The sequence below is a fragment of the Cottoperca gobio genome, chromosome 6 (genome assembly GCF_900634415.1).
Source record: "Cottoperca gobio chromosome 6, fCotGob3.1, whole genome shotgun sequence".
In the NCBI taxonomy this organism is placed as follows: Eukaryota; Metazoa; Chordata; class Actinopteri; order Perciformes; family Bovichtidae; genus Cottoperca; species Cottoperca gobio.
In genome coordinates this window covers 25154154-25180255 of record NC_041360.1, presented here as the reverse complement: position 1 = coordinate 25180255, position 26102 = coordinate 25154154, and the positions used below count along the sequence as shown (strand labels likewise).

At 46.0% G+C, this 26102-nt stretch overlaps 1 protein-coding gene across 2 annotated transcripts in view; it reads right to left on the bottom strand.

Moving 5' to 3' along the window:
- The window catches only part of met (MET proto-oncogene, receptor tyrosine kinase), a 50365-nt gene that overhangs the window by 2616 nt on the left and 21647 nt on the right, over positions 1-26102 (bottom strand). Inside the window, exons 4-20 of one of the 2 annotated variants that reach the window (XM_029434681.1) lie at positions 22461-22589; positions 21970-22143; positions 21234-21391; positions 20486-20600; positions 20211-20347; positions 19221-19385; positions 18754-18853; positions 10998-11207; positions 8141-8290; positions 5831-6026; positions 5249-5383; positions 4116-4370; positions 2073-2153; positions 1025-1206; positions 794-903; positions 373-538; positions 152-288 (exon numbers count right to left, since the gene is read on the bottom strand). In XM_029434681.1, coding sequence (XP_029290541.1) covers positions 152-288; positions 373-538; positions 794-903; positions 1025-1206; positions 2073-2153; positions 4116-4370; positions 5249-5383; positions 5831-6026; positions 8141-8290; positions 10998-11207; positions 18754-18853; positions 19221-19385; positions 20211-20347; positions 20486-20600; positions 21234-21391; positions 21970-22143; positions 22461-22589 — 2600 coding nt within the window. The remainder of the gene's footprint in view (positions 1-151; positions 289-372; positions 539-793; positions 904-1024; positions 1207-2072; positions 2154-4115; positions 4371-5248; positions 5384-5830; positions 6027-8140; positions 8291-10997; positions 11208-18753; positions 18854-19220; positions 19386-20210; positions 20348-20485; positions 20601-21233; positions 21392-21969; positions 22144-22460; positions 22590-26102) is intronic. The other variant, XM_029434682.1, reaches the window with a different exon arrangement.

The following is a 26102-nucleotide window of genomic DNA, read 5'->3' as shown; positions in this document are numbered from 1 at the left end:
AGTATATCACTCACACTAACTGAGCCGCGGCACTTTGCTGGAGGAGGTGAGTGACAGGTGAGTACATGTATATAAACGTGTGTGTGTGTGTGTGTGTGTGTGTGTGTGTGTGTGTGTGTGTGTGTGTGTGTGTGCGTGTGCGTGCACTTACAGAGAGTCGGGGCAGAACTCGGGCTGCAGCAGCCTCCTCCCCTGCAGGAGGAACACGGTGATGTCGAAGGAGTTCACGTCCGAATAAGGGGGGGCTCCACGGGTCATCAGCTCCCATATCAACACGCCAAACGACCACTGTAACAAAGACGAGAACATTCTCACTGCTGCCCTTCTTACTAACATCGTACGACAAGCTGTGACGGGAAACTTTGTCCTCACCACGTCAGACTTGGTGGTGAACTTGTGCGTCTGCAGACTCTCCAGAGCCATCCACTTGACGGGCAGCTTCACGCCACTCTTGTTGTGCACGCTGTAATATTCTTTGTCGTACACGTCTCTGGCCAAACCGAAGTCTGCGACCTTCACCGTGTAGCTCTCGTCCAGCCTGTCAGCACAAAGAAGAAATGTGTATTTACTGTAGTCGGCTCTACATTCTTTTGTTTGGTGCAGGTTGTTGTTTCTAACTTCTTCCTGTAATCATCTCTTCCCAACGTTCTCTTCTTCTGTTTATTCTTTAACATTCTCTGGTGGTCTCTCTCAGCCTCTGCAGTAATATGCCAGTGAAATGTAATTCCACCTTAGTCTGGCTCTATATATAAAACACGCTCATGTAATATTGAATGAATAGATGCAAACTTACATGCAGTTCCTGGCAGCCAGATCTCTGTGGACAAACTTCTTGCTGGCCAGATACTCCATCCCTCTGGCCACCTGCAGCCCGAAGCCCATCAGGTCCTTCACCGTCGGGTTCTGAGAGTGAAACCAACCGTCAGACAGATCTATGCAGGATGTACCGAACATCTCCGCTGCATCTCTCCACAGCACGTGTACTGTAAATGACTCACAACATGCACGCATCTTGTGTACATACATGTCCTTCATCGCGGATGAAGTTGCGCAGGTCTCCGTGCTTCATGTAGGGCAGGACCACCAGCGGGGAGCCCTGCGGCGGCAGGCAGATCCCCAACAGAGAGAGGACGTTCGGGTGGCTGAAGTCCTTCATGATGATGCCTTCCTTCAGGAACTGGGACACCTCTTCCAGATCTGTGATGCCTTTAGGGAAGAAAACATTTGGCAGATGAAGCAACGGTTCCGTTCTAGAGTAAAGGACATGAAGTATCTTTCAGTGGACAACACGGGGGGCATCAGCAGGAAGGTCATTCCTTATCGGGGTATAAAGGATGATGATGATGGGAATCAAGGAAAAGAAATCCTTCCCGAATATCCTCGCCCAGACCTGACCCACGCCAGATTCCCATTTGCCAATTGCCTCCCTGCCTCTGATGTCCCGCACTTTAGCCCCGCTGACTCTGCTGTAATGTGGTTAGAGATGGAAGCTCTTTAGGCCCGGAGACTCAGGTTAGACCCCGCAGATAGAAAGAGTCACTGCTGTGTGGATATCTAATCATTGTGGAAGTACAGTACATGTCTGTGTGTCCTCTACTTACACAACTCAGTGTTAGTTCAACAGCATCAACTCAAGGTCTCAAATATAACAAAGAAAACACAATGCATGGTGCCCTGAGAAAAGGTGGCTCCTCCACATTACTCTGGCATCAATCTCCCCGGTGCAACTGACAGGTTACACGATTAGCGGCGACCCTAATGCCGTCCTCACCACCGGACGCTCGTTCATCATCATCCTCTGATGGGATGAGTCCCTTAATGCTATTGGAGCGTCGTGATATCATGCAATAAGCACGCAATACGAGCAGATGCATGATGGAGGATGATGGTTTGGACGAGGAGAGAGTGTGTGTGGAGTATGTGTGGAGTGTGTTCTGAGGGGGGAATCTGATGAGTCATAAGTAAGGACTCCTCAGGTGCCATAAGAAACTAAACATTACATTTCTCTGTAAGTCGGACGTCTCTGAAGGCGTTGGCTGACCTACTTACACGTGGAGGCGTTCTGTACTTACGGTTCAGGGACTTGACGGCGCAGTGCTGCTTCTGCCCGTCCGGCTCGAGCAGCGTCCCGTGGAACACGCAGCCGAAGTGTCCTGCAAGTCACAACACGAGGAGTTAGCAAATTCATAAGCTCGTGTTCGAACCTTTCAAGTTCTTCCAAACAACATTTCTCACACCCAACTCTCTGAAAGAAGTCGAAGGAGGATGGTAACCAGCGATTTACAGGAGTTTATCTTTGCACCCTGTAAACCAACAAGTACATTTACTCAAATACTGTACTTAAGTATTCGACTTCTGTTTCCTACTACTTATAGGTTTAAATAAACTTTATTTATCCCCTGCAGAATATATAGTCAAATAAATAAGCTCCGCCGTGTACATGTGAACACACTTGGCCAATAATCTGGTTACAATCATATCTTCCGTGTTCTTTAAAGTAAACGGTAACAGCTGTATGACACCAGCTGGATGACCGGCGTAGGTATCACGAGGACATTTTCTGGATCTCCAGCGTCCTTTAATTCCACGTTGGCTCGTTGAAGCCTTGTTCCTGACAGAGATTAAGATCTTACATGTTGCCAGTTGGCTCCACTGTTTCTGTCCACTGCTGATGCACGACAACTGTGTTGTGTGTGTGTGTGTCGCACCTTTTACAGCTAATTCTGATTCTCTTAAGTTACCGTCACCCTCACACTAAATCTGCCCCCTCAAGTAACCCAGTATGTAGCTTAATTCATTACCCACGCAAAGCTAATAGCCTACGCCAAACCCCATTGAGTTATTGTGCATTTTATTGAATTATATCTCTTAAAATACAACGGCTTTGCCCCAGCCCGGGAGGGGGTGCAGGGATTAAATGAGCGCGGCGTTCTCCTATCACGTCCTTGCAGATGGCTGAGGGTGTTGGGTTACGACTGCTAGCAATGGATCCTGGGAATACTAGCTGTGAACAAATCATCCTACGCCACCTTAAAGATCCTGCCTCGAAACACTGGGCTCTTTTCTGCAGGGGATAATTCAGCCGAGGGCTGCAACATGGAGGGGGCTCGGGGGTCTTTCTCCTCTTGATGTCGAATTTGATCTGTGGGTCTGACCCGCCTACTTAAGCACCACAATGTGAAGTGATTTTGTGTCTGCGTGTCAAGCTAAAGCGAGCAATTAAGCTCTTTGTGGGCGACTTCAGCTTTTGTGTAGCTTTACATAAATCTCAAATTTAATCTGAGCTCGCTGGATAATAGTATCACTCCACATCAGATCCCACCCATGATGCTAGCAAAGAAACAATCTTTTTGTTATTCACTCTCTTGACTTTTAAGATGCTAAATGTTGTGGACAGATTGTAACTCTGGATCAAGGAGAGGTCGATGTAATGAAATGTTTCATGGGTGACAGATCTAGCTCTTGCTTCCTGTTGCATTGTTTCCTTTTTTAATTCACTCACAGGATAAAGACGTTATGTAATGATAACTGCTGCTAGAGAGTAAGAATCATTCCCAAAGAAGAGATGCAGGAACAACAATGGACGCCGTTAAGAGCGTGTCTGCGTATTCATCATGACCTCAGCACATGTCGTGCACGGACACACTGATGGTGGATTTCAGTGTTTATACAACTGACAAATGCTTTCATGCTTTATTTTATTTTTCATAGTTCTTTATGATAATGTCACAAGGGCAGTTTGTATTGACGGGATCTTTGTACTTAACATTTTCAACCTAATAAAACGTCTGCTTTGCATTTTATTTTGCACATTAGCAGCCGGTAGCTCTTTCCCGTTAAGAACCGCTGCCGGGAAACGATGCATTTCCACTCGTTTATGGAAAGTAGAAGAAGAACGGCAGTAATGTGGACGAACAGACAAATAAATGACTTCATCGACAGGAAGTGCAATAAAAAGCATGAGATGCCAGCAGAGCTGAAACCCTAAAGTAATGTCCAATTAGCTTAAAATGTTTTACCCCAAAATAAAAAGAACCCTAACCCCGAGCTTACCTCTCGAGCGACCCGCTGATATTTAATGTTCTCACAGTAAAGAAAGTGTTCCTGCGACTGACCTCTGCCGATGACCTGGTTGAGGTGGAGCAGCAGCTGCTCCCTGGCGATCACCACGTGCTGCACCTCATTGAGCAGGTCCGGGTGGAGGCAGGACGGGTCGATGTGGACCGAGGCCATGAGGAGGGGCGACACCAGCTCGCCGTCCCGACCCATCACACCTCCCAGCACCCCCAGTCTGGGGGACAGCAGCTCGCCGTTGCCCCCGTAGATGGGAGGAGCCGACCGGCATGTCTCGGGCCTGTCGGTGCCCTGATCTGGAGAAAAGGATGAAAGGGGTGAAAGGTCAGCGACTGTATCAGCGGGCCTCCACAGGTCAAGGTGTGTTACACGATCAGCTACAGAGGCAGGGGGGGGGCGACTTGACACTGAGCTGGGAAAACAACGTTTCTGATTTCTCCTCCGCTGCTGTTAGTGGAAGGAAAGTTAACGCAATGCAAACACATGGAAGTGTTATCCAGAGAAGATGACAGAGACTCACAGACGAATAAGGACTGTACAGGAACCACTTCACCGCAGCCCCCCCCTCAGGACAAGCGTTACTTCATTAGTAAGTCTATCTACTCAGAGTTGAAGCCTTTCAAGTCACTTTGTAGCAGCAGGAAAATTGCTTCTTCCATCATACTCAGGATCATAATACCCCCCCCCCCCCCCCCCCCCATGGCCTCAGGATTGAAGCTTAGGAAACCAAAACCACAGTTTAGGTCACTTCTAATGAGGACACCTCGAATCCTCTGCGTCTCACCGGCAGATGTTTTGTTGTGCAAATTGAAATATAACATTTTATTTATTTATTTTGAAGGGAATAAAGATATTTAATGTCAAAGTGTTTGAATTCACTGGCCATATTATGCTAAACATGACCGAACATCAGAAAGTTACACTAGTTTGTATTTTCTAGTAATTAATCGAATCCCTTCTTGTAATATAAAAAGCGCCCCCCCCCTGCAGTGAAGAGAAGAAACATTTATTCTGCAGCTCTTTGGAGCTTTTTAGCCTTTTTTAGTTTCATCGACTTTGATCTTAAGTCCTTCTCTACGTATTATAAGCGAATGTACGGATGTTCATTGGGTATGAACATCAGAGGTGCCCGTGTCAGTTGGGGGAGGAGGGGGGGCTTATCTGGTTGACGTACCCTCCAGCAGGGTTGTTCTATAGTCGACTGACTCGTGGGAGACCATTTCGTTAGTGGGGCTGACGCTCCTCGCGTTAGCCAGCCTGTCCAGATGCTGGATGTGACCCCGGCCATCATACCACACCTCAGACAGATCTAGAAGGGAGGAGGGAGAGGAAGGAATGAAGGGATACGAAGCGCGTAGAAGGAAAGGTGAGAGGGAGAGACAGAGAGGAAGGGAGTAAAAGATAAAGGGGGGGGGGGAGAGATGAGAGAGTTATAAGGAAGGCGAAGCGTTTCACCAGTGCGCCCCAAACACAGAGTTACTGTAAACCCAGCAGACACACACACACACACACAGATTCACATACTTCATTCTGTTTTGGTATATTGTTTTACAACGAACATTAGCCTTGTGCTTCTACCTCCTTGTTGCAAACATATTTAAAATTCACTCAATTCACTAATATTCTAATCTAGTTTCCGAAAAGATTGTGACTAACGTGATATTTCAAAAGCAGCTAACATTACAAGCGACTGTGAAATCAATGCCAGTCGGTCACTGTTTGAGATTAATGCTGAGTTTAGGATTTCAGAACTGACCTTTGATCCCTACGATGACCCCACCCCGACCTGACATCTCACCGTCAATGTGTTTGTTCCTCCTCCACATGAGCAGTGTTCCCAGCAGCAGCAGCAGCATGCTGACGCACACGCAGCCCACGATGAGGCCCGTGTAGTCCTGCTCCTGAGCCAGCGTCACCTTGCCCAGGTGCCGGATGGAGTCCGCCTGGCGCCACTGAAACATAGGAAGGTTTCAGGGGTTAGGGATGCTTGATTCATAAGTTACGCCTAACTATTTGGGCAGTGAAACGTGTTTCTTTGTTTTAAGTCACCAAAATGGATTTGAAATGAAATATTGACTCTGAAGCCGAAGTGTTCACGTTCAGCTTTCACGGTGTTTGATTATGTTTCAATGTCCAATTACTGTTTCCTAAAAATTGTAGGATTCTCGCAGTACAGAAACAAAAAAACATGCAGACGGCACTATATGTGGGAAGATGCTCGAGACACAATGACTCCCAGTGTATGCATGACACATACAGTCTGCATGGCATTTACACGCGCACACACACACACACACACACACACACACAGTCTGTCGCCACAGTCTGGACGCAGATTACATCAGTGATATTGCTTCTGCTATTATTAGGTTTAGTGGAAATGAGGTTTCTACTGCTGCCTGCTGCTGCAGATGGGACGATGTGTGTGTGTGTGTGTGTGTGTGTGTGTGTGTGTGTGTGTGTGTGTGTGGGTAGGTAGAGGACATATGACTGTGTGTGTAGGTTTGTAGAGCTAAGGGATATTGGCAGACCGTCCCCTGAGATTCAGGCTTTCCTCTGGAGGCCAGTTCACAAGTCAACAGCGATGATCTCGTCTGCAGCTCACCGCTGCGTCATCAGAAGATGACCGCTGGATATTATCTTTAAAGGACGGCAGCAGCGTCTAATATTAGTTTGCATCATAAAATCTTATATTTCACTCAACACACTGCGTAATAAATTCTCCCTGAGCCGGTTTTTATAAGGGACTGCATTAGTGCAGGAGAGTTATTGAAGTTTCCTGCTGAAGGAATGCGGTGTTTTCCAGCGCAGCATTAAGACTCAATATGGCCGACGTCAGAAAAGCTCATGCAGTGAAGTCTTTACTTTCTGTTTTAATATCGTCAAGCTGGAATCTAATAATTACAAAAGCAGGAAACAAATTGAATAACACCTGAGGTGGTAGGATATTAATAATCTGTAATTATGTCGAATGCAATGAAGCGTTAGAAGTAGTTCTTGCACACGCTCGATCCGTCATCATCATCTCGACCTCCTCCTCAGAAGCAGGTGCTGTGATATGACATGATATCTTTTATTGCTAAAATTCTTTCTGTGAGCCTCATAATACAAACAGAGGGTGATTCTCATATAAAGGCATTATAAAGGGCTTTAAGGATCTCTGCTGCATTGTATCCACACATGTCTGATGCATCTTGTCTCTCAGACGGGATTACTTCAGGTTCACTGGAATATTTGTGCTCATACGGTTTATACAAAGGTAAATAGTGCCATCGTTGCAAAAATCCTTCATCGTAAAGTCATTTGACCTTTTATAACACAGACAAAATGATCTCACCATGGGGGGTCATCTGTCTGTAAACTTCTTTCAAGGAAGGAAGACACATTTGTAATAAAACAGTTTGAAAGGGAAAAGTAAAAACTAATGAAGTTACTATTTGCACAAGGTACAGGTGTGTTTTTACAGCACTCTCTATCACAGGATAAGAATACTCAGGTGTTCTTTACTTTAAGAGACGCTGAGCCAATTCCCTAACATGCAAATTAAATAATCGGAGCATCAATAAACACACCCTGACTCCAACACACAGACAAAAGCTTTTAATTTGCTTTAATTAAAGAAAGTGTCTTTGTTCACTAACTGTTTCACAGGTTATCAAGAGATGGTGTGTATGTTTAAGTGTGTATGCGTGTGTACATAAGTGCATCTGTGCATGGATCTCTCTGGCTTTGTAGTCTGTACGTGTGAATATGTTGATGTTTGTGCCAAAGTGCAGAACTTAATCGTAAGTTACAAACTGACCACAAGGAAGGAAAAAACAAACTAAACCTTTTCTGCTCCCGATGCACGATGCACGGTGCACGATGCACGATGCACGGTGCACGATGCACGGTGCACGATGCACGGTGCACGATGGACGATGCACGGTGCACGATGCACGGTGCACGATGGACGGTGCACGGTGCACGATGGACGGTGCAAGGTGCACGGTGCACGGTGCACGATGCACGGTGCACGATGCACGGTGCATGTGGTGTCTGCAAACTGCAGGTTTGTGTATCTCACCTCCACTTGCAGCTCCTTGGCGGTGGCGGCCTGCAGCTCGTTGGGGACGGTGCACTCCAGAGTGTTTCCAATGAGAATCAGATTCTCACAGCTGTGGTTGGAAACCGTGAGGACCTGACACTTCATCGCCTCCTGGTCCATATGGTCACTCTGCCGTGGAGGGAAGGGGGAGGGAAGAGGGGAGTAGGGAGTAAGGGAAGGAGACATGGATTGAGACACAAGGGGGAGAGAAGAAGACATATGAGGTCGACGGCTGCAAAAGGGTTGAAGGTTGTAGGCGAACAAAATGATCTTTTGTATCACTTTTTGGCGCTCAGTAACGTTAGTTCTTCATGGTTCTCTCTGTCTGTCGACGTGCTGCTAATGAATAACGTTAACGTCAGTCGATTCAGGAAATGAATTGATTTGTGGCAAACTTTTGAAATGATACACTTTTTTAATCTTTGGGGAAGTATTTTCAAATCAGGAGGCTCAAGTCCCAGTAAAGTCACAAGTCATTGGTTTCAAAGTACAGCTGTAAGATCTTTGTGATTATTGTCAACTCGCGTTTAAAATCATCAAATCTGCGACTCGAGTCCACGCCTGTCCGTCAGTCAGCCGCAGGAGAGAGGCGCCGCCCCGGGATACAACCACATTACACCTCTATATATTAATTAAATTCTGCTGTCAGGTAAAGTCTGACAGAAAGGCACAAGGACAAACTGGAAGTCAAGTGTCGGTAAAGTAAAGTTTACTTTGGTATAAATCACTCACAGGCGTTTTCTTTGCACTTTACAGACCTCTCTTCAAAGTTTCCCAGTGCAGCAGCTTTTAAACTATTTATAGGACTTTTAAAAGACCAGTAAAGTGACATAACTGATATAAATGTTACTGTATGAATGTATGTTGAGATTTAGAAACAGTCAGTGAGGTGCAGGTCTTCCTGGCAGAGTTCATCGTGATTCATAATGATGGAAAGGACTGAGCTCGCTGCGGCCTGATATGAGTAAGGCAGAACAATGTATTCTAGTCGTGTGACCCCTAGCGGGACGACAACAAACACCCCCTCTGAGATCTGACTGGAAGCAACACACAGCGATTCTCCACGCGAGTGTGTGTAACCGAGTTAGTGAGTGTAAGTTGTGTAACGGGAAGCGGTGAGAGTACAACGCAGCCTAATTTGTCCTTTTTCTCCGTTCTCTCCCTTGTTTTCTGTTCTTGTGCACTTTCAGTTCCTCTGATTCCGTCTCTCTGTCTCCCACACACACATAAACACACTTGTTTGAGTGCAGCAGAAGGCAATAAAGAGAATGATCACATTCCTTGCGTGACAGCTTGGGATTTTCCAATTTGACACAGAGTGGAGGCTCGCACCTGTTCCTGCACTCTCTCTCTCACACACACACACACACACACACACACACACACACACACACACACACACACACACACACACACTTTGGCAGTCTTCAAACATAGCAACACAAACCACTAATTCACCCACTTGCTTGCAATCAGGACACACAAAGACAACGCTTCGTAACGAGATCATTCATCACAATGCTTCCTCAGTGTGTTTCCCAGCTGTAGCCGTGACAATGCTGTACACACAGCAGAGAGAAGTTATTAAAGAGCTGAACAGTCACTCTAAATAAATTCTTAGGAAGTTAATTGGAAGTGAGACGCTTCACAGTTGCAAATAAAGTGATCGGCGGCGATAAAAAGCCTGGCCACATGCCAGAATCAACAGCCCGGTTCTTTCATGTGGCGCCACACTGAAGGGGAGCTGTCACTCAGGGCTGACGGAATATTCCTTTATTTGTCTTTTATCGGCAGCCATTTTGGGGCTTTATCTGATGGCGCTAAATGAGCCCAGCATTTTGCCCTTAACTGGAGGCCTTGCAGCGCAGGGTTATCAGATGGTGTTGAATGTGGCCTGTATCGGTGCCATGCCCGGTACCATCCCCCCTTCTTGGGTAAAAACTGGGGGTTTGTCTGGGTTGAAGGGAGGGATGAAGGGGGGATAGAAGTTGGGTTGGTGGTGGGTTTAGCATCGGGGCCAAGGTCACGTCTGGGAAAAAAAGAGAAGGAAGAAAGAAACCAGGCAGGATCCCCTGCGAGAGGTTCAGCACAGCTGCCACCAACCGTCGAGCAGTCAACAAAATAAGAGGAGAAATATGTTTTTCATTGTGTTCCTAAAACAGGCTCTGGGGGATGTGCTGGCCCGTTTGAAAAGCTGCATTAATATGTCAAGAGCTTCGACCTCGGCAGGCAGAACAATGCAAGCCAACAGAGAGAATACATGGAGAGGTATGGCAGTGGGGAAGGGACGGGGAGGTCGGCGTGGGGGGGTGTAAACGATGGGAAACAGACTCTACTTCCTGTTTTTCTTTCAGTATTGTTTCCTTCCCAACTTGACCCGCACCATTGACGGCTCTACGTGTGAACGTCTGGATTGGGAGGCAAAGTGCAGCGACCAGAAGAATGAACATCAACCTCGGTCCAAATTGTAGAATTCATGCCATTTCTGGCCATTTAGTCGGACTTAAAATGAAGCGCTCCCGTTAAAATGCGCATTAACTCTGCAGACCTGTATGCTGTACATGTGCACATGTATATTGTCTCGCTCTTGCTGTTCTGCAAAGCACTGAAGCTTAACAACCTTAAACCTGACGAACGGTTTCTTCAGGCGTCTTGAGTTTCTGCACCTGTTTCTGCAGGAGGCACACTTTTAATGTCTACCAAAGGATGCTGTTCTGCATCTAAGCGTTGCTGCTCCATGATGATGAAAGTCACAGTCTCCTCTCTTTGAACAACCAATCATAGTGCAAATGAGAACGGATGTTTTCAGCAGCTAGACGTTTACTGTAAGTCTTACCTTGAGCTCCACGATGCTCTTGTTGTCCTTGGAGGTGAGCTTGGGGTTCTGGAAGAGGGGGTCCTCCACGTAGATTAGGTCCCACTGATCCGTGGAGTAGCCGTCCAGGACGAACGCCATCTTGGTGACCACGGGCGGCTGCAGAGCCAGTTTGGCCAGAGACGGCGTGGTGCACTGGATGGACGTCCGGTTCTCACCGTACACACAGCTCTGCAGGAGAGAGGCAGACACAACATATTAAAAACCTTTGCAAATGCATGAACTTGATAGCTCACTGAGCTACTTTCACACTTTTGTTCACATCTGCGTTGAGTTCAGGAACGTTTTCCTCATTAAATTCCAGGTGTTAACCACCCTCATTAGGAAACCATGTCAGCGCACGTCTGAATGAAGGAAGCCCCACCTGTAGGTGCAGCAGCCAAAGTCATTGATTATTTGCAGTTTATTGCGATGGAACTGATTTCTTGGTTTGCTGTAGTACCATGATGGAAACTCTCCAGTCACAAACGTTGTCCAGTAAAACGCTGCTCTACCATCTACTGACTCCTCCCCGACCAGAACCTGATCCTAACTCAGACCTGATATTAACTCGGTCCTACACCTTAAATCCCAAAATATTTCCACACATTGTACGAACAAGCATAAAGAGCCACACATCAACACCCTAACCTCTCAGCCTTCCCACAGCTCGGAGCAGAGACGTCTTCACTCACTCACAACGCAGTAATCCTCGCGTTGGCAGCTTCTTTTTATACTCAACATTATATGAGACACCACTGCAGTGTTTACACGCACGGCCCGAGGGCACAACAGAGGTTTTTGGGATTCAGCCAACGTACAGTAAGCCTCGCGGCTTTTGTGCTCATTAAGAACCCCCAGTGAGAGGCAGAAACACCCTAAGTCCTTTCTTATTGAGGTGTGGCAGTTTCATCTCAAGAGCACACAGGTAACAGGGTTAGAGCCGCTGAGGGTAGAGCCTCCTGTGTTTACATGGCAGAGATCTAAACCTTATGTAGCGGCATTAAAGGGAGGAGGATCTTCCTATAAAACAATGTGTACTCGTACACAATATTCCCTCTCATGCATCACTTATGCCCCACTAGAAGTGTGCGGCTGTATCTGCAGAGACCCTGCAGCCTGCATGTTCTCTTTCATTTTGCTGCGTTTGGGACATTTTTGGGGCGTAAACCTCTATAAAAACGACCAGGTGTCAGATCATAAGCACGCATCAGGAGGAAGCTACAGAAGTGGCGAGAACAGCCGAATAAATATAACAAGGTGCGGACAAAGCTCGGGTTGAGCCGGTGAGAAGTTGGAACATCTCCACGAGAGCTGGACTTCATGTCTGTGCTACTCAAATATAAAGGCTTGTGAGCTGAACACTCAGATTCCAGCTGCATAATAGAAAGTAGCTTATTGATTATATTGAAATGTTTAGTCAGAAACACAGTTAAATGATCTGCATCTTGTTTTTCTTGGTTGAACTTTACAGTCGGCCTCAACTGGAGGGTGCAACAGATCAGTGAATCAAGATTAAAGTACAAAGCAGTTATTGTTTGCAATCTGAGAGAGGATGAACTCTTTCTGTGGTTTTTCTTGTTTTGTTTCTTCAATCTGTCTCAGAGGAAGTGTATTCCGCACCCGAGGACATGAAGTTAGAAACTGTACTGTCGGTAACATGCTTTCAACTTAGTTTAGTAAACACAATTAAAAAAGGAGGAGTTTTATTCAAATATCACGGAGAGTTGTTTAATCATGATGCAAAGCAAATATTTAAGTGTGATGGCATGATATTCCTGCACACAGGTGCACTCAGAACAAACTAGAGTCGTTTGGTTGCGTGCAGACGGATCAAAGCTGATATTTGCACTGAGGTGGCCGACCATAGTGTGTTTATCTTCTGGGCTACGAAGGCAGATGTGTCCTTGAGTCGATGTTACACGAGGACAGGAGGCACGGGGAAAAGAAGGTTCACTTAACACCAACTGCACTGCTGTACAGGTTGTTACACTCAACAAACAGGTTGGAATCGGACTTTAACCGCTAATCGATCGAAGTATTGCTAAAACATCCTCACACACTCCCCAATCTGACTCCCCAGGGAGCTACAGCAGCCCAGACGGACACACACAAACACACACTCAAAGTGCATACATGAACACATTTGAAAACACACACATGCACATTGAAGTGTGTGTAGGTCCATGTGTGAGAGGGTAGCACCAGGTCGCCTAACAAGAGCAATCTAATTAACCCCCCCCCCCCCTCCACACACCAATAAGGAGTGAGTGGTCTTTAGGGTAAACCCCCCCCCCCCATATCCCAGGGGTGCAGCGAAAGGAAAAATATCCTGTGAATGAGTGGAAACCTCAGTCAGTTTCATTGTTCGGGGGATGTCTCCTCGTATTTAAAGGCGAGGAGGTGAAGGGCTGGAGGTCGGCAGCAGCTGTAAATACAATCGCTCGGAGAGCGGGCCGAGAGCTTTACTGCGGGGTGATGAGAGAACCAGCGATCCCGAAAACCTCCGCCGTCCCTGAAGGATCATTAGTGTAACAGCCTGCGAAAAAGCAAAGTCATAACGGAGCTCCCACGTACAAAAGTGCTTGTCAAATCTAGAATGATTTACACCAGCAGAGTTTTCCTACCACGCTGTGTGGTGTTAGGATTCACTTTGGATTTAAAGTCTCCAGTTCAGCGGTGTCTTTATTTATGAAATGGATTTTAAAAAGGTGTAAATCTCTTCTTCTGCTTCACATGTTTTTGTGACTTTTGGCAACTTTTATGTTACGTTTTACGACCACTACAGTTTGTCACGTGCTCATACAAAATCTGCAAAGTCTCAAAGATCTAATTCCTTCTTTGGCCTCTTCTCTTTTAAAGTAAGTTGGACTGACCACATACAGACACTATGCGATGGCTTCTTTTTCTAAAACCCAATTTGAAGCTGCTGACAGAAGGGAAAACCTTCATTCACTTCTTTCTCTCGGATACCCCCAGATGTGCCGGGTATGGGAAAGGAAAAGAGGCTTCATGAGGCGTTCAGGTGTCAGCTGGAGGGATCGAGCAAAAGCCAATCTGTGAACGCACACGACAGGTGTCTGGCTACGGTGAAGCCTCGAGTTAAACCAAACTATCCGTGATGGTGCAAAGGAAGAACCTTGTGAGGGATCTGTGGAAATTCAGAGATGCCTTTTTTTGCTGTTTTCTTTGTGTATGCGCAGCCCCCCCCCCCCCCCCCCCCTTTGTGACCATGCCAGCTTTTCACGACGGATCGTAAAAAAAAAGAAAATCTTTCATGTTTGTGGGAAAGCTGAGATCGGCTGAGACCGGGCTTTACTTGAGATCTGAGAGGCAGATATCAGGTCCACACATGGTGGGGCGTTTTGTTTTTTAATGCTCCGACTCCAACTGAACCACTGCTGTTTGCTTTAAACGCACAATATTTACTTTTCTGCCACTACGGGCCTCGAGATCAACAAAATAACAAAAGATGGAGTTTGGTGGCGTCCATTGTTGTCAATGCTCCTCATTCAGTAGAAGCACTGAATAAAGCAGTTTCACCTAAACTCATAAAATCATAATTAAACATCCAGACAGGCATCAGGAGGTTTTTTCCAGTAGCCGAATTATCCGTAACGGTCTCCTCCTATCCAAAACAAATGGATCTGGAGACTAAACCTGGCAAACATACTGAATAAAGCAGTTTGATGTTTAAAATCAGTGTTTTTCCGATGAGGTTTGGCAGCTGCTAACGTTCGCTCAGCTTGTTTCTCTGATAATTTAAGATTCAGATGTCCAATGATTAAAATCCTTCATCTGGTTAAAGTTAAAAACGTCCAACATCTAACAAGCGTGACGTAGAAATGTGGCTTAACACTGGAGAAAAAGTCAACATGTGAGCTTCTGGCAGACAACCCCAGAACAAAGGGGATACTTCACCATGACAGGCCAACGTTTTAATAACAGTTGGAAACATTTGGTTGAATGGAAACACACAACTTATAACGTAGGTCTAGTCTTTTTAAGACATTTGCAATGTTAAATACTTTAAAAGCAATTCTTGTTTTTCTCGTAGATTCTTGTCCGACGTCTGAACAGATTTTACCAACTGAGCGTCACACGGTCGTTTTATGAACGCAACTCTGCAGGCATGAGTGGCTCACATTACCCACAGTGCCGTTCCGCTGGCGATGCAAACCTCTGGGATGTCAGTTTGTGGAAGATCTGTGCCTCTATGTTTGAGGGGTTAAGACAATAAGACACTTATACTGTCCCTTCCCAGGCTGAGCCTTAACTCATCCCGTTTACTGGAAGGAATTTAAAGGCGACAGCTGGAGCCACACGGGGCATGATCCCATCCTAAATCATTAGTGATGATAGCCTTATTTTATACGCGCTTCATGCTCACGCTCTTCCTCTCTCTAGGACGCTACAAATTACTTTTTGCTATTCCTCTTTGGTCCGTTATTCCCGTTTAAAACGAACAGTCGGAGAAAAGTTCAACGCGACGTCTTTCAGTCACGCGAGAGACGTTTATTCTCCACATTTTAACAGACAGGATTTAAAAGTGTTCAAAGTAAAAAGGTTTGCATGGTTTTAAAGACAGTCATCTGGTATTGAGTTGAAAGGGAACTCATCTAAGATTACAGGTGGAATTACACCCAGGAAACCTTCAAACTATCCAGAAACAAAAGGTATTCATAGCGACTAGAGGTCGACTGATATATGTAAACAACAGTTTTAAACTTTATCCATTGACCAAACCAGCTGCTTCACCTCATATAGATGCAAACGTTCGCAGCGATCGTCTACCGTTGACCCTCGGAGCATTTCCACCGCCGCAGTTTGAAATGGTTAGTTGGTTAAGTGCGGCCTTGACAGACAGTTAGATGCAGCTCCAGATACGTCTTCAGGTGAATCAGAGATTTAAAGGATCATGAACCTGAATCCAGAGCCCTGGAGCTGCGTCTGTTCACGCTGTTTGTGTGTAACGAAGCCTGAGCTCTCCAGAGACCCATCAACCGCTGACCTGAACACAGGTCAATGACCAGGGGAAGGGAAACTGAAAGATGAGAGTGTGTGTGTGTGTGTGTGTGTGTGTGTGTGTGTGTGTGTGTGTGAGAGAGTGTGAGAAAGAAAGAGACAAACAGGGGACGAAAGACAACTTGGAGATAAAGGGATATTGTGATGGAAGTCTCATTTCATGATTCCTTAGGAGTACATGCTCCGTGTCAGTGTGTGTGTGTTTACTGAGCGTGTTATTATCTCCTGACCGAACCTGCAGCAGTGTGTGCCTCAGGGTGACAGATAACATCACTACAAAGCACGGCGTGTCCTCGAACCGCCTCCCTGAGGCAGACATCACACACACACACACACACACACACACACACACACACACACACACACACACACACACACACACAGATATAGAACACACCTTTGCTCTGAAAGTACGGCCGTTTGTTGTGATCCACTAAGAAACATGTCCCCTTCACTCTTGTAGAACATGTCCTCTTAGGAAGCTTAATGTTTATTAAAGTCTTGGTCTTGACCACGTTTATAAAGAAAAACTTAAAAAAAGAAGTTACAGCAACTCAAGGAGCTCAGTTACTCTCTTTTCTTTAAAGGATGTGGTATCATTTCAAAAGCAACTGCAATGAAACCCAAGCTGTGAGACTGTTAGCCAAGCGGACTACACGAGTGGATCACAAGGTCAGCAGGTTCACACAGAGCGAAGCTAATGGAGGCTCATTGCACTGGCTGCAAAATGAAAACTTTGGTTGCACCACACAACACCGGTAAAGGGAATATTAAATCAAAAAGGTTTGCCCTGAACGTTGCGTTTGTGTTATTAAGTGGATATCTTCTCATATTTATATTCTGTTGGGAAGCAACACTAATCTCATCGAGACATACAAACGTGGGAACAAGTACATTTAGTCTGGAACATGACATCGCATCCCCTCCTCTGTCCATCTATGACCTGTAACACAATCAGCGTTTCTGCAGCTTCAGGCGACTTAGATTCAAGTCTTTGAAAACGGCACTCAGAATGAAATTCAAGCCTAACTTTACAATAACCACAATTGAAGAAAAGTAGAGCAGGTCGTCGCTGCGCGGCTCCTCCAGTCTGCACGTGTCCTTGGGCAAAATACTGAACCTCAAATTGCTCCCAAAAGGCACAGCCGTGTGTGTGTGTGTGTGTGTGTGTGTGTGTGTGTGTGTGTGTGTGTGTGTGTGTGTGTGTGTATAAATGTTGGCATGTAGTGTAAAAGCACTTTAAGAAAGGCAAGTCCATTTACCATTGTGACATAAAACATGGTTTGATCATCTACATCAAATTTGAATAAATACTTCCTGGAGTGGAACAATGCAAGAGGCATTCTGTAAATTATTTAAAAAAATAGATGTTATTTTTGAGATTTTAAATAGCAATGTCAAAAGAAAAAGATTCTTATGTTTTAGCATTTTTAAGAGTTTTGATAGATTCGATTTAAGACATTTAAATACATGAAATAAAGCTTGTGTTTAGATCAATGAAGCCGCGGCACCCTGTGCAATATATCAGCCTGACGAACCCGTGCCATGTCTTTATAACTAAAAGCAAGACTTATGACCTGGGTGACATTAATATACATTTAACACCATTTTAAGGTCTTTATAATTAAACTACATCCATTAAAGACATTTTAACGGCCTGCAGACAGCGTGCTGAAAGCCTCGTGAGTGTCAGGGTCGGATAATTTAAAACACCTCCGGGCCGTCGCTGTAAAGGCCAGCCAGTCGAAGGGAGCGATGACGTGCTGCAAGTATGCAATATCCTTTTCCTGCAATAAGTAGAATAAAGTCTGACGGAGGCGAGGAGAGCCAGAGCATCTTGGAGGCCTCGCTCCGCTACTGTGCATGAGTCAGAGGTGACAGCTGGACCCTACAGATCAGACTCTGGATTCTCCATTTGCTTTCTTCTCGTGTTTGTCTTCAGCTCTTTTTCCATTGTCAAGAACTCATTTTTCTTCTTCTTCTAGACGTTTGTTTTGGCGGCGTTAGTTTGTATAATGACAATACCATGCATGTGACAGCGAGGTATTTCAAACTTTCCCATCGTGCCTGTTGTTCATCATGGGATATTGTTTCTAATGGGGCTTTTTCAACCATATAAGGAGTCACAGGGTCAAAGCTCAGGAAGTAAATCCTTAATGCATGTTTGTGCTCCATGCTCCACTAATGACAAGTTCTTCCCTGTTAGCAACCCAGGAAGTGTCAAGAGTTGTTGTTTTGAGTTGTTTATATAAAAACATGGTGATTCAGGAAAGCAGGAGGATTTTCAAGTTGTGTTGTTTCATCTCAGACTCCAGCAGTGGCCATCGTGTCAAAGTGCAGCTGCAGGCTCCCGGTGAACTACACTGGGTCGTTTTTTCTTCGAACGCGCGCAAGAAGGCAGGGGTGGAGAGAGAGAACCCCCCAAGTATAACCCTGGGAGAATCGGCGATCCTGCTTATGATGACCGAAATGTGAAGCCAGTTGTGATTGTTTGTGAGACACGCCTACTCAGGACTGTTTGGGAGGCAGGAGCTTGGTTCTTGCAGTCTAAATGCACAGACGCTACCTAAAACATGCCAGAGTTCCAGGAAGAGTGGCCATGAGGGAAATATTTCTCACAGAGGATCTACACTGGGTGTCTTTGCTTCACCTTAACTCCGATCGTGCAAATGATGGATATCTCATTCTTGGGATGTGAAACCCTTGTACTCACCACATGGAAGACTTCAGCATCCTGAGCGGTGGTGAGAACCATCTGGGGCTGGAGGCCGGACTGGAGGAAGAAGCCATGAGCCGACACGGTGCAGCCTCCGCTACAGTGTGTGTGTGTGTGTGTGTTGGGGGGGAGAGCGGATGTTAGCATTAGCATCAGACAGAGAAACACTAGATCCCCACTGGGTGGGACCTGCTGTTGCCGTTAGCAGCCACTCTACACCTCCTACTCGTTTCCTCCGGCTGTAAAACTAAAGCATTAATCTGTCTCTCCTCATCCACAGACATTCTCAGTCACATCCACCCTCGCTTTCCTCTTGTTCCTCCTTTTTTAGGTGAAAAAACATGCAAGAGCTCCAGTTTGGAGTTAAAGTTGACACTGACAAATAGTGATATCCAAAACATTTGTGAGAATCCGAACGTGTCAGCAGGTTTAGTGCCGACCATAAGACTGAACACATGTCTAACCTGACGAAGGAGCGTGAGGGCTGGATGCTGTTGATGATGGGATCTGGGTTGTAGGTGAACGGCACAGGCGCGTGAAGCTCCACCGAATCCACCGTCAGCTTCACGGGTTGTTTGGAGTGAACGGCGTGGGGAGGAGTCTTACAGGTCAGCATGGTGGACGACAAGCTGGAGGTGGAGATTAGGATGAGGGGAGAGAGTCAACACACGGGGGATATTGTCCCCTAGGTCTCTTGCATCAGTCCTTTATTCTGATTGAACGCGAGAGGCGACAGAATGAGCAAGAAGAAAAGACAGACAGACCTTTAACCCGTCCTGTAGCTCCAGGGCGTTCTCACTCCCAACTCGTCAAATACGCCAGCTTGGTGCTACGTGTCAAACTATGACGCACCACGTACCCGTTTAGCGTCAGTGTTGCACATGCATGGCGGCCTCTAGTGGCCGTAGTAATTACGACGGGAGTAAAAGGAGGAAGTCAGGTAACGTGGCATTAAGAGCGGCAAAGTCCGGTAAGTAGGTCGGGGTGGATGAAGGGGTTAAACAAACACGGGACTTTCACACACATGTTCATGTCCCGGGTTAGTACGTTCTTAACTTACGTCACGTAACAAACATTTTAACCCAAACAATGACCTGAACATAACCAAGTAGCTTTGTTGCCTGAACCTAAGAAGTAGCAACGTAACATTAACTTACGTACTTAACTCATGTCACGCACGTAACATATTGTTAAGCAGGTGTTGAAGTCCATCAGGCACTAAAGGGGCACCAAGTGCGTTAAAAGGTTACGTTAAAGGGTCCTGACCAGGCTGCCGTATTTGACGAGTTGGGACTGAGACTGGTGCCAGTTTATAGTAAAATGACAGTAATGTCAAGATACATTTGATCCCTCTACAGTACATATGTACTGTACAATATAACAGCCATGATTCTGAAGAGATGTTCCAGTTATTCAGTGTGTGAGGCGAACAGAAGAGAAGACTGTGAACTGACCTCTGGATCTTACAGGCTGCTTTACCGACCGTCACCTCTCGCTTGTTCCCGGTGTCCAGGAAGGCTCCCCGGATGGTCAGCATGGTGTTTCCGGACTTCGGTCCAAATGTCGGGAAGATCTCGTGGATCACAGGGTCCTAGACACACAAGACCACCAGGACGCCTTCATTAACTCCGTCTAATGTTTGGACATTAGCGCTGAAAGTGTCGCTGCTTCATGAAACAGATTTGTCACAAAGTGAAAACCATAAATAAGGAAAGAACGACATTCTTACCACGAAGGTGAAACCCTCCATCGTGGCAACCTTGTGGCCGCTGATGACCTTCACTGTGTGTCCCGATGGGGTGAAGTTCCCACTGAACACGGGGGAACACTGCATCTCAGTCCACCTAAACACAACCCCCCCAGACAAACACAGACCAGGCATTATACTCGGCCACAGCCACCAAGCATTTATCTTAATTCAATGATCTGCCCTGCAGTATAGGCACACAGAGGCATCTTCATCTGGGATTGGGAACGCTGTGTTTTTTATATTTTTTCCAACCCATTTGTAATGGGCTTGTTTGTAGCAAAAGGGGCTTTTGAATGGGACATGGCCCCAGCGGAGTTGTGAAAGTGGAAAGTCTCGATGCAGCGATTTTTCCCAGCAATTTTGCAGTTAGGGGAGTCATGTGTTAAATGCGGCGGCCTGCAGGAGAAAGGGGGAGAGGGCGGGGGGCTTCTTAACATTCTTTCTTCAACACAATCACCCCTATTAAACTCCTGCCCTGCCCTATAGGACGCCAGTGTCCCTTTATCCCGTAAACACCCACCACTTAACACACACTCTGTCTCTCTCCGACTCTCAAAGGTGGCTTTTCAGATACTGTGCAGAAAAACCACAAAGTATGCAAGTATCACATGCACAAGTACATCAACAACTTTCCACAAAACACACACACACACACACACACACACACACACACGCACACACAGGCACGGGATGCATTTAGCAAAATGTGAAAGAAACACACACACACCTGTTGATATTGTCTTGTCTGGGCAGTTTGCAGGGAGCTCCTGCCACCTCCACTGTCACCAGAGACGCCTTGAAGCTCTCCGTCTTGTCGAAGCCGAAGTTTCTCCCGCACATCGTCACCACTGTAGAGCCTCGTATCGGTCCAGAGGTCGGAGAAATCTAATGCGCACACAAAGAACATTTACTAAACTCATCAGTCTGAGATCATAATAATGCTCCTGTCATCAACTAAGATCACCACCACATCTCCACCTTACACCGGTGGAGTAGAACTAATGCGATGTTGTCGCTGCCCCACCGCCTGTGGTGTTATTTTATTCATATGGACTTAAATCGAGGCATGTGTTGTACAAGAAGCATCCATGTGTCCTGTCTGCAGTCAGCTGGAGGTGTTTTGGTGTTTTTCTATTATTACATGGAGACACTCTGACAGCATGGGGACGCACCACCCACACTGAGCAGCGTTAACTAGGACAGTGCTGCAGTAAAAAGCAGGTATTTTTAGGAAGGACCATGACCTTCACAAACACACAGCAGACAGACGGATCAACAGATGGGTTATATGAGCACGATGTGGTCACATGTGTCCCAGCAGGAACTGATGATTTACACAACTGAACAATGAACGTCGATCAGAATCAAACAGATCTAACAATCTCATTTAAATCTCGTTTACTTTTGTATATAACATATTAAGCAGCTCCTGCCCTGATCATCACCACGGCGACTGTGGTTACCTTAGTGATGACAGGTGTGCAGTAGTCCTGGGTCCAGAGGGAGGGGGGACACTGGCTGGCTCTGGTGCAGCGTCCATCACACCAGCCGCATTCCGTCACCCGCGACGACAACAAACAGGAAGTACAGGTGAGCAGCTGACCGCAGCCGGGGCCAATCAGAGGGACCTTAGTGATCTGGGAAGAGGAAGACAAATGTTTGTGTTTCTTTACTTCTGACACACAAACAAAGAATGATTCTCTTTCATCTGTTTGCTCCGTGTTTATTTGCTTTCATTGAAAGAGTGTTTTGTGAGTAATTAGTTCAGATTATGTTCCTTTAGTTGATTATTCCATCTGGTGAAGGGCACATTGCATCGTCCTTATGTTCTTCTTATATTTGATGAACACAGGGAAGTCTTACCCTACTGAATGTGTCGCAACATGAAGCTCTACCCTGAGATAAGAAGCAAAAGGTGCATTTGTGTCGTTAATCTCTGCGTTTCAAAGCTCACCTTGTTTCCTGTGGCCATCAGCAGGGCTCCGTCTGAGCCGCCAGCGTCCAGCAGCGCTACACTGGCGGAGACGGGTCTGGAGTCCAGGCGGATGTTGACGTGAGGGGAGGCGAATCGGGAGAACAGCACCTGAGAGACGCAGGACACGTAACAGTTGTTAATGTAACAGCAACACCGTCAGGACTCTGGCACAGCTCGCAGTATCAACCAGCAACCAGGTCAGCTGAGGACACCTGGTTTAAGCAGAGTAACACTGAAGTGTTTCCTCTAACTACAGTGTCATGGTCTAGAAACCATTGAGGTGTGTCAGGACGTGATGCCAGTGAGACTGCATCTCTTGCCTAAGTACACCAAATAGGAACGCAGCCATTATTAATGATTACTTAATTACTTAAATATGTTTGGCGAGTAAAAATGTCCACCCAGTTAGAGGTTCATTCAGAGTCAACCCTGATTATATGTGTCATTTAACAGGAAGCTTCGGGTTAGATTTTACAGCAGTCTGGAAAAATAAACTTGAGTACATTTGAACTTCTTAGCAGCAGCTCTATATCTCGCTCTGCAGGCGGTTGGTCCACAAAAATGTACCCGTAAATGTAAATTTGGCACGGAGGATAAGTGTGTGTGAACGCATGGACATGTGGATGCATGTACAGGATCGCAGCGACGCAAACTTGTGCTTGTTTTTAATTTTCCATCCAATTATTAAGAAGTGCATAAATAAAGTGTAATATCATTTCCGCCTCTTACAATATGGACACAAAGTCAAATCCAAACGTTTTGGGAGATGATAAACTGAATGTTCTCACACACACTTTGTTCGTTTCTGCAGACTATCTCACAAACACTTATCATGTACGTCAAACTTTATAAGCACATGTCATGTACACACACACAAACATAAACACAGATTGATACCCACACACACACACACACACACACACACACACACACACACACACACACACACACCTGGAACAGCATTTATCATTTGTGGTTACTGTGCAATTACAGGCCTGGGAGCAAACAGAACAAAACAGGGTCTCTAATGGGGTGTGTGGTTTCCTCCAGTTACATGAAGCCCTCTAAATTAGACCATCTCCCTATCACACACACACACACACACACACACACACACACACACACACACACACACACACACACACACACACACACACACACACTCTCTCTTTCTGCCATATCAGGATGGAGCTGCAATCCTCCACAAACAAAGCACTGCAGAGACACGGCAGGGTGTGTGTGTGTGTGTGTGTGTGTGTGTGTGTGTGTGTGTGTGTGTGTGTGTGTGGGTGTGTGTGTGATTCCAGTAAATACTTATAACACTCTGTATTGTAAACTTTAAATGTAATTTAGTTGTTTGGCTGGCGTTCCGCTCGCCTTCGCTTGCTTCCCGCCGTCATCCCTCTGTTTGAGCCTCATGATCAACGTTAGCTTTATAACAGCGATCATAATGGGTTGCTTTCCGCTGGGGACGAGGCCACACAACAGGCATCTCTCTGGAGGTAATAGCGGTGTAAATGACTGCTTATTGTATTAAGCAGGCTGGGGGGAAGTTTGGCCTCCAAACACGGCCACTGTGTTATTCCCACAGTGGCCCAACTGAAGCCGAGGGAAACACTTCCTGAGGCAGAATGAAGTTCATCGGGGAGAACAACGCTCTTTTTCTTTCACTGCCTCAACTCCGTGGTCCCTCCTGTGGCGTCCGCTGGGAGCCACCAGGAAACTGAAATACATGTAAAGTTGACAGGTTCTTTTTTATCGTACCAACAATGAAGCGAGCTGCCAAAGCAAAGACGACCGGCACTCGCAGGTTCCTATTGTAGCTCGTGTTTGGGAGAGCAGGTGGCCGGAGGGTCGTCAGGTCAAACGCACGCCTTCCAGGATACCTTTGAGCAAGGTGCTTGATGTGAGGAACCTGTATTGCTAAATCACTTCTGAAGCCATCGAGATAATGTTTACCAAAGTTTCTTTACGGCTTGTAGTTAATAAAAGCCAAGAACTATCGGAGTTGAGTTCCCTCTGAGAAGTCTTTGTCTCCGTCTCAGACGGGAGGCAGAACATATTTAATAAAATAGAGAGTTTTGCAGGACAGCTGCTCTGCTCCTCTAAACCCCTTCAGCTCAAACAATGAACTTCAGCCAATTCAGCTTACCACACAAAAACAACAGAAAAAAAAACTTCAGGAGGGCCTTGGAGGGGGGGGTGAATGGTAGAGAACACACAGCAACAGCTGCACGAGGCGCTCAGTGAGTAGAAAATGCCGTGCGAGGGAACGTGTCAGGGAATCCCGTCGTTCACCATTAACGTGCCGTTCGGCTTGTAAGCCCTCTCGCACCCCACTACCACCGTCTCTACCCCCCCCACCCCCTCCATCCCTCCCCGTGCAGCTGTCGGCCCTTTTTTCCACGTCTCTCTCGCCATTTCTTTTCATGCGTGGCTTTTTCATTCTTGTGTTTCTAAAACACGTGAGGTAATTCTGCTTTTTACTTTATGCGTTTTATTCTGTTGGAGGTCGTTTTTGGTCACCGATACAACGTCACACGCTGGACTTTACTCTGCACTCTGTACACATCGCATGCATACAGTGTGCAGAGCGTACGGTCTACTGAGTGATGACATTCACAGCCGGACGTGCAGCTACGCAGGCTGGTCATATTGAGTTAAGTGGATGCCAAAATGCTTTATTTTACGCTGATGATCAGCACTTGTATGACTCTTCAAAACTAAACAATGCCACTAACAGAGCTCCAACAGGCCAAATCCACATTTAAGCAGCTGCACTGGCACTAGAAGCTCCACAAAGTCATGTAATATTCTCACTGAACACCATTTGGGTGATTTGCATTGATGGAAAACAAGGTCATTTGGTTGAAAAGAGAAAGTTTAGACGTCAGTTACAGGTATTTAAACTATTATATTCGAAATATAAAACCAAATGTAAACCTTCAAATGAAATAAACAGTGCTTACTTGGGAGCCAAATACCTGCTAAAAGGAATATATATAAATATAAGTATATACATGCTTAAAAAACTAACAGTCTTCAGAAAGCTTCAAAAAGCCGGTATTAACATCCGCATCCAAAAACAATCAACGTTCAATGACAAATATTTTGCCGTGAAAAGCAGATAACGTTGACGGAAGAAGGAAGAGAAATGTGTCATTTAGTAATAAGTAAAAGGGGTAATGCTTGGTACTTTGTTCCACAAGATTCAAACTCCCAAATCTAAACTGTGTGAAAGCACAAACCATGTATTCTCACAAACAAGACTCAGCAAAAGTGCAAAAATGTGAATGCTAGTCACTTTCCTGCCTTCATTTAAGTTATCCCATGACCTAAATCCCCTAAAGCAGTAACGACAGGTCATGTCAGACGTTGAACGCAGCTGACAAACGATCAGGAGGGCGTAATCCACTGTTGGTTTGTACAATGATCTGCCAAATGGACTGTTTGCTCAGATGGACTGGGACGTGGGCTTTTTGGAGGCTTGCTGAGCAGAGGTCAAAGGTAAGCAAGTTGTGCAAACAGAAAAGCTCCTGGTGTTTGGTCATAGGTTCCCTCAACCTGCCTCGAGCAGAAGCACCTGGAGCCGACTCACTCCTCATGTACCGACATCCTGCC